The sequence below is a fragment of the Python bivittatus genome, unplaced genomic scaffold (genome assembly GCF_059951505.1).
Source record: "Python bivittatus isolate LINGU-HERP-01145 unplaced genomic scaffold, Pbiv_v1 ctg000810_np1212, whole genome shotgun sequence".
In the NCBI taxonomy this organism is placed as follows: domain Eukaryota; kingdom Metazoa; phylum Chordata; class Lepidosauria; order Squamata; family Pythonidae; genus Python; species Python bivittatus.
The window spans coordinates 3,452,513-3,461,371 of NW_028277111.1; the positions used below are offsets into that span (position 1 = coordinate 3,452,513).

General features: G+C 42.8%; 1 protein-coding gene across 2 annotated transcripts; it reads left to right on the plus strand.

The window, feature by feature from the left end:
- Positions 1-1,217: 1,217 nt before the first annotated feature.
- Positions 1,218-8,513, plus strand: LOC112542159 (zinc finger and SCAN domain-containing protein 12-like). 2 transcript variants are annotated; one of them, XM_088129376.1, is made up of 5 exons: positions 1,218-1,865; positions 2,174-2,300; positions 2,465-2,532; positions 3,493-3,619; positions 5,686-8,513. In XM_088129376.1, exons 1-5 carry the CDS (start codon positions 1,485-1,487, stop codon positions 7,878-7,880), a joined length of 2,898 nt encoding a protein of 965 aa, XP_087985502.1. In that variant the 5' UTR covers positions 1,218-1,484; the 3' UTR covers positions 7,881-8,513. The 2 variants fall into 2 exon arrangements, with proteins under 2 accessions (XP_087985502.1, XP_087985503.1); XM_088129377.1 differs by lacking the exon at positions 3,493-3,619 and having other exon boundaries at positions 1,232-1,865; positions 5,686-5,868.
- Positions 8,514-8,859: the final 346 nt, after the last annotated feature.

Sequence of the window (8,859 nt, forward strand, 5' to 3'; positions counted from 1 at the left end):
GTCCAGGTTCAGACTGAGGATAGACTCAGGCAGGAAGTGGTGGTGGTCTCAAACCTACAACTGAGAGTCCAGCCAGCTTTAAGGCCTGGAGTTTCCTGGTACTGCAATGACTACTCAAGAAGCCATGAGTTCAGTCTGACTGTGACTTATGCTAACTGTGGCTTAGCAGAAAGTGTGACCCTAGGCTATGTGGTTCATATGGAGAGGCTACTGATTTTCCCCCAAGAAGAAAAAGTGGCTTGGAAAATCTACTCTGAATACAGAGGATGTGGAGAGGGCAGCTGTCTCGTGCCCGTGTGTCTGCTTCACAGCTCCTACCCAGAGGCATCTGCAATGGCTATTGTGGGTTGAAGGAATCCAGTATCTGGTTACACAAGTTCTCCTCTTCCTGTTTTGGACAAAGAACCACTTTTGCCCACCTCCAGTCTGCTGGTTTATACTTGCTCTCCATGATTTCTTTAAGGTCACAGAAGAGTTAAACTTTGACAAGTTTCCAAAGGGAGAGGCTGGATGAACTGTGGTAAAAGTTTCATCATGATATGATAGATCAGTAGATATTAAGGTCTGTGAAGAGTGAACCTCTTGGCTTTTGCAAGTTCTTATTTTCTCAGAAATACTTGGTAGGGTACCTTTTCTGAGCCTGCTCCTCAGTGAAGAGCCCAGCTTCCATCCCATCCTGGCCCTGATGTTGAAACTGCTACTGCTGATCAAACTTCTCAGTGTAGTGGTTTTTGTAGTTGGCAGCCCATTTGAGGCAGATTTTAGAGCAAATGTGTGATCCTGTGCTTCCCAGGAGCAGTTTGGAGCGAAGTTCAACAGGACAAGCTTTACACCAACTGTCGTTAAATGAACTGTGGCTTAGCACTGTGGGAACCCTGTCCAGTTCTGCATCTTCCAGTGAAAGGAAACACTTGAGACAAGGGAGCACTCAATGGCCAAAGGAGCTAATTGCTTAAATAAGCCCTAAATGGTTCTTTTCCTCGCTGCCGCCTGCCTGACAGAAATAAGGGATCAAAACACTGTGCTCCCTTGAACGAACCCAGAAATCACAGCGCAATCCACATAACAGCTATTTGCACACAGACCCAGCAACTTCCTCCAATTCTGAGTGGCACAGAGCATGCGCAGTTACCTCCTTCGGGAACGAGGTGGAAGGGGACCTTTTAAAGGGGGTGGGAGGGGCGCGTTGTCTCTCTAGGAAGGAGCGCTCTCTCGCCCGCAGGCCGAGGCTCCCGGAGACGGAGAGGGCGGGGCGCTGCGGCGGGAGCGGAGGGCCGGGAGTGGGTTGCGGCTGCGCTTCCCCGGGGCAGGAGCGCGAGGGAGCGCCAACCCGCCTGCCCCGGAGGCTTCGTTCCCTGCAAGCCGGGAAGGGGATATCGAGGACCTGCTTCCCACAGCGCGAGGGGCCCTTCGCCCAATGCGGCCGGGAAGGAGAGGAGCGGAGTAGGCGCCGCCGGGGAAGCTTGGCCTGAGAGGCCTGCAAGATGGACTGGCCAGGGCCAGGGCCAGGGGCGGGTGGCGCAGCCCAAGGCCGTCGTGCCGCGGAGCCCGAGGAGGGAGGGCAGCGCTGGCCCGAGGAGCCCCCCAGCTCAGGCGCCGAGCGCTTCCGAAGGCTGTGCTACCGGGAGTCCCAGGGGCCGCGGGCAGTGTGCAGCCGCCTGCAGCAGCTGTGCCATCAGTGGCTGAAGCCCGACAGGAGCACCAAAGCTCAGGTGGTGGACCTGGTGATCCTGGAGCAGTTCCTGGCCGTCCTGCCCGCGGAGATGGAGAGCTGGGTGCGGGAGTGCGGAGCAGAGACCTGCTCCCAGGCGGTGGCGCTGGCCGAGGGCTTCCTGCTGAGCCAAGCGGAGGAGAAGAGGCGGCAGGTGAGAGGATGGTGATGGTCCTGGGAGGATGCCCGAGGAGGAACAAGGAGTCCTTGTTTCCCGAACTGCCTTGCCCGCCCCCAGTGCGGCTTCTAACGGTAGAAGGGACTTTGGTTTCCCTCCGTTTTCAGGCACAGAGTTGTGTTTGCCCACCCAGGTTATTCCGCAGGAGGAAGGGGGATCCCAAGTGTACATGCATCTCTGCCAATGGATCTAAAATGGTCCAGCTTTGGAGGCAGAGAATAGTCTCCTCCTCATGTTCAGTTGGTTTAGCTTTTCTTCTTCTTTGATCCTGGCTGTTATTTCAGATGCAGGAGCCGTTGATGAAGGTGATCGCTGTACCTCCTGAAGGGAGAGAAGCTCTCTCTGGTCTCTCTATGGAGCATCTGTTGGGAAGGATCTCTGAGGAGGATCCAACTCGGACCATGTTGCCACGTAAGTGAAGGTTTGTTCTGAGGGCAGTGAAACCTGAAGGCATTTCATTCATGTGCTTCTTCTATACATAATTCTGGGCTGGTGTTATATTATAATGCTTCCCCATAGCTGACTAACCCGGCTTCCAATTATTCTCTGTCCATCTTTTTTTATCTTGATCACAGGGAATAGAAGGCTGTTGATGGAAATTGCTGAAACATCTCCTCTTTGTGCTAGAGCAGCAACAGGTCAGGTAGGGGAGCTTCATCAAAGTAGGGAAGCTTCATCAAAGTAGGGAAACCTTTGGGGAGGCAGGTGTCTGGTTTTGTCATAAGATTCAGTGCACAGCCTGTTAAGGAGATCTGGTGTTGAGATCAGAAGTCGGCTTCGTCCCACTTTCAAGATGGGACAATGTTGAGAAGACAAATATTGAGAAATCTAATTCATTCATGGAAATGGTGAGTATTTACGTTTCTTGGCCCTACAGTAGGTTACAGTATTTTATTTTACATTAAATCCCTTGCTATCTCAAACACGTGGAAAAGAACAGTCACATAGCCAGAAGTGAATTAAAACTCATCTCTCCAATTATGTCGGATTTTTAAAGGACTGCTCCCAACCAGTTAAAACAACCAAAGCCGTTTATAACAATAAGAATAGTATTAGTATTAAACATATATGGAAACACATCAGATTAGAAATTACTAATGTGAAATATGGGTTTACTACATAAAAATGGCTGTTGCTACTGCTGCAAAAAAATTTGGGGAGGAAGAGTCTAAAAAAAATAAAAACTTTCACACAGAAGGGGATCTGACAGAGTTGCTTAGGTCTTGCAAGTCTTTCTCCAAGATGAATTGCGCCAGGAAGAAATTGCAACCAGGCAGGTGTGAATCATATCCTCACCAGACAGGTTAGGTGAGGTGTTATTGCTCCCCTGAGTACTTCCATAGCACCATTTTGGATCGGGGAAAGACTCTCTAAGGTGGCTGTATTGCTAAATTCTAACCTGGATGTTCTGATTCCATCTTTGTGCACTTGTCAACATTTGCCACCCATAGTGAATCTTTGGAGAGGCAGCTATAAAACCTGTAGTTTATTATATCAGAAAAGGAGCATTTTCTCTTTTGCAAAACTCTGCTTTTAAGATCTGGAAAATCTGAGAGAGAACTTCCTGGGACTTCTGTTGAGGAACGTTTCCTTTGAATTTTAGGGCTTGGTGTCCTTTGAGGAGGTGGCTGTGTATTTCACAGAGGAGGAGTGGATATTGCTGGATCCCAGCCAGAAAGTCTTACACAGGGAAGTCATGTTGGAGAATTCTAGGAATGTGGCCACTCTGGGTAAGGGCCTGCTTTGCTCTGGGTTCAGTTAATTGTGGAAAGCCTTCTGTTGTCCTATGCATTCAGAAATAGAAGAACAAAATTCTTTTTCATTTCATTTTGTTTTGTTTTATAACATCCTGAATAACTAAATGGAACACAGCAAAGTATTACACAGAATATAAGGATATTACGTAGAATATAAGGAAGAAGGAAAACCAGGCTTGAGTGCAGCATTCCACTATAGTTGATCTAATGAAGCATTTAATTAATCCTCTGTGAACTTGGTTCAAATACAGTCTCTGAGGGTTGTGGGGGAGGGAATGAGGGGGTTGTATAGTGGTGGAAATGAGGGTAGGGTGGAAAAAGGAGCTATAAAGGAGAAAAACAGATTGTTAATCAGAAAATAAACCTTCCCCCTTTTTCCCCCTTATTTTTATAAGAAGAATGTTTAATAATGTGATAGTCTGGAATTTACTGTTGATGTTTTCAGCTTGTATTATTGTTAAGCAAGATTGGAGCAGCAGAAGTATCACATGACAATGGGTAAATAATGTAGGACAGTTTCTCTAAATGTTAGCGGTTCAGGGATGTGATAAAAAGAGCTAGAATACAGCTGGTTTTTGAGATGTTTTAATCTATCTGTAGTTATGATACAGGCTCAAGGAGAAATATTTTGGTAGATCATTTTTTGGGAGGGTCTAATAAGTAGTGTAGCTGTTCTATTTTGAGGTAATATAAGCTTTACGGTAGGAAAAAATCTGATTTAAAAAGACTTATTTCCTCAAAGGAAAGTTTGATAATAAAATAACGTTAGCTGATACATATGTTCCAAATTAGAATCAAAGTATATTTATGCAAAAAGTAATGAAAATTTTGAATGAATCTGGCTAAGCAATTGGAAAATGTGAAAAAAAGGTTCAGTCTTGTTGCCGTCTGCTCCAGAAAGAGTTTTTGGGCCTTTTTGCAAATGCCGTGACTTTAGTTTTCTGATAATTGAGTTGAAGCCAATTTTCCTTGCAATATTGGGCTAGGGCTCAGTGTTCTCTTAAGACCAAAAGGCATTATTAAAACTATCGCAGCCTCGTTTCCATACAGTAGAACAGAAATGTGTCTTCCACCAGGTTTTGGGGAATACATGTCTGTGTTCTGGAGATTCCTGTCCTGGAATTAATATAAAAGTTAAATAGGACTAGGGCCCATATGGAGCCCTGCTTGACGCTTTTCGAGCTTCACCAGCATTGCCAGATGGCCTTGGGGATTAAATCTTACTTTGAGTGACATTCCTTTCTGTAACATACATATTAATTGGAGTAGATGCCGGTCATTTGAGGAGGCCTCCAACTCTTTCCGCAATGGAACCTGGGAGATGGAATCAAATGATGCTTTGAAATCTATGAAATCAATATAGAGGGTGACTGTACGGTGGGAGGAGTCTTCCAGTGAGATGCTACAGTACAAGGCAGTGATTAATCAGCCTTTCCTAAAGCAAGACTTCTGCAGGTACTCTGCAAACAACTTTTGTTCCAGCCAGCGTTGGAATGTCCATTATAGATGCCTTGCTATTTGTGTTAAGGAGGGTAATAGGTCTATAATTAGCAGGGCCATACTTTTTCTCCTTTTTATATATCAGGACAACGATTGCAAGCCCGCAGTCCTTGGGTGTTACTGGTGGACTTCCATACCTTGACTAGGTAGACTATACAGTGTAAGACATTCCTGAAATTGTATTTGGTATAATAAATGTCAAGGCATTAGTTGATGTCCACAATTCCTTTATACATGTTGTTCTTGCTCCTGATTATGCAGTCTTCAGGCAACCAAAGAGCAGTGTTTTATCACAAGGAAAAAGCAAAAATATCTCATAAAATTAAGTGGAAAATTATCAAAAAGTCATTTGAAATGCCCTGATGAATTTAGGCTGGGTTCATAACTATATACTGTAGGGCATTCCTGAACTGTATCTGCTATAATAAATCCAGCAAAACCTTGGATAAGCAGAAACAATGGATGTAGCATTTTTTATAATGAACATCATGATTAACTTTTTTTTTCTTTTTCATTTCTTTTTTTTAATTTCAAATCAGGTTATGAGCAGGAGCATGAGAATTACAAGGAGCCCAGCGTAGTGCTATTACAGATGATCCAGTCTGAAGAACAGCTGCTTGGAAATCAAGGAGCATCACAAAGGAGTAAAAAAAGCTGCATAAGGAATGGGGGAAAGAACTCTTCTCCTTCTGGTCACAGGGAAGTCCATGATCTCCCAACCCAGCAAATTCACCAACAAGATGAAAAGGGAAAATACCTTGCATGTGGCAAAACAGGCAAAGAGACTTCTGATTTTACTAAACATTGTACAACCCAGACTAAAGAGGAACAATATGAATATCAAGAATGTGGGCAAAATATCTCTCTTGCTTTTCATCAAAAATTACATATGAGACAGAAACCATGTACATTTATAAACTGTAGGAAAACTTTCAGTTTGAGCAGTCACCTTATTTCTGATAAAGAAGAGAAAATGTATGAGTGTGGAAAGGGTTTCAGCAAGAAACAGTTGCTTATTTTACCCCCAAAAATTCCCCCAAGGGAGAAACCCTATAAATGTCTTCAGTGTGGAAAGACCTTCACTCAGAGAGGTAACCTTATCATACATGAAAGGATCCACACAGGGGAGAAGCCATATATATGCTTGGTGTGTGGAAGAAGATTCAGTAAGAGTGGCCACCTTACCAGACATAAAAGAATACACACAGGGGAGAAACCCTATAAGTGCACAGAATGTGGAAAGAGCTTTAGTGGGAGTGGAAGTTTAATGGTACATAAAAGGCTTCATACTGGAGAGAAACCATATAAATGCATGGAGTGTGGAAAGAGCTTCACTCAGAACAGTCACCTTATGAAACACAAGAGAATTCACACAGGGGAGAAACCATATAAATGCCTGGAATGTGGAAAGAATTTCAATGCAAGTTGGCATCTTACATATCATAGGAGAATGCATACAGGTGAAAAACCATATAAGTGCCAGGAATGTGGAAAGAGCTTCAATTGCAGCAGTTATTTTATTTGCCATAAAAGGATTCATACAGGGGAGAAGCCTTATAAATGCCTGGAGTGTGGAAAGGGTTTCAATAAAAGCAGTCGTCTCACATCTCATAAAAGAATGCACACGGGAGAAAAACCATATAAATGCACAGAGTGTGGAAAGAGTTTTTGTTATAGCAGTGACCTTACATGCCACGAAAGAATCCACACTGGGGAGAAACCATATATGTGCCTGATATGTGGTAGAAATTTCAGGGTAAGTGGTAGCCTTATGAAGCATGTGAGAATCCACACTGGGGAAAAACCATATAAATGTACAGAGTGTGGGAAAAGCTTCAGTTGGAACAGTGTCTTAATTTGTCATAAAAGGATCCACACGGGAGAGAAACCATACAAATGCACAGAGTGTGGAAAGAGCTTCAATCAGAACAGTCACCTTATGAAACATAAAAGAATTCACAGAGGGGAGAAACCTTGTAAGTGCACAGAGTGTGGAAAGAGCTTCAGTCAGAACAGTAACCTTGTGCAACATAAAAGAATTCACACAGGAGAAAAACCGTGTAAATGCACAGAGTGTGGAAAGAGCTTCAGTCAGTATAGTCACCTTATGAAACATAAAAGAATCCACACAGGAGAGAAACTGTATAAGTGCACAGAATGTGGAAAGAGCTTTAGTCTGAGAGGTAGTTTTATGAGGCATAAAAGCTTACATGCAAAAGAGAAACCATATAAATGCACGGAATGTGGAAAGAGCTTCACTTACAGTAGTCAACTTGCTTGCCATAAAAGGATTCATACAGGAGAGAAACCATATAAATGTCTGGAGTGTGGAAAGAGTTTCAATAAAAGCAGTTGCCTTACATATCATAAAAGAGTGCACACAGGAGAGAAACCATATAAATGCACAGAATGTGAAAAGAGCTTTAGTCAGAATAGTCACCTTATGAAACATAAACGAATTCACACAGGGGAAAAACCATATAATTGCCTGGAGTGTGGAAAGAGCTTCACTTACAGCAGCCAGCTTATTTACCATAAAAGGATTCATACAGGGGAGAAACCATACAAATGTCTGGAGTGCGGAAAAAGTTTCAATGCAAGCTCACATCTTACATATCATAAAAGAGTGCACACAGGAGAGAAACCATATGAATGCAGAGAGTGCGGAAAGAGCTTCAGTCAGAACAGTAATCTTATGAAACATAAAAGAATCCACACAGGAGAGAAATTGTAACTTTCATAACTCTGTTCTTATAAAGGGCTGACATGGGAAAAACAAAAAAAATATGTGGACTTCAGGAAGACATACAGACGGAAATGTATCCATGTGAAATATAAAGGAATCTAGGAGAATCATGAAAATGCCCGGTGTATGGAATTGTTTCAAAAGGAGCGTTGCCCTAACTTCATAAATGAATCTGTTATAGGATATAACTTTATAAATGCCTGGAGTATGCAGAAAGTTTGAATTTCTACATCATCCATACTCATGCAGGAAAACACAAGAAAACCAACATAAATATGTGTTTGGATTATTCTAAATATGTAGTGTGTGGAAAGAAGTTGTTGTACATAAAATGATCCAGTTAAGAGAGAAAGCATATCAATGAATGGAATGAAGAAAGAGTTTTAATAGGACTGCTTCTTACATTTTAAAAGGATCCAGTCAGGAGAGAAACTATGTAAATGTGTAGAACATGGAAAGAATAGTGTGTGGTTGATACTTCTTCAATGTAGCCCTGACAAAAAACATCTTTTATTTGAAAATGAATCATAATTATTACAAAATAATAACTTGTTCACCCAATACATAAAGTCATATTGTGAGTAGACTTTGTATGTGACATATAAAAGAGGAGAAGCTGGAGTTTGACTCTTCTTGACTTCCTCCATCTAGTTGTTCTCAGCAGCATGACAGAACTGGCTTGATTTTTTTCTGATTTTTTTTCCTTCTATCCTGCAACCCTAATATTCCAGGTGACCCCCTATTCAAGACCTGATGGCCCTGCTTAGCTTCTGAGATCAGCCTAGATTGGTAGGTCTGTCACTTGAAGAACTTGTCACTTGTCCTAAATGTACTGTCTCAAACACTTCCTATGGAAAAAGAGAGTCAAGGAAATGTGTTGAATCATGGAAAGATATGCAGATGAGGAGAAAAGAAGGAAAGGTCCCCTAAAAGCAATGCAGTTAAAGAGTCTGGAGTTGCAGCAATG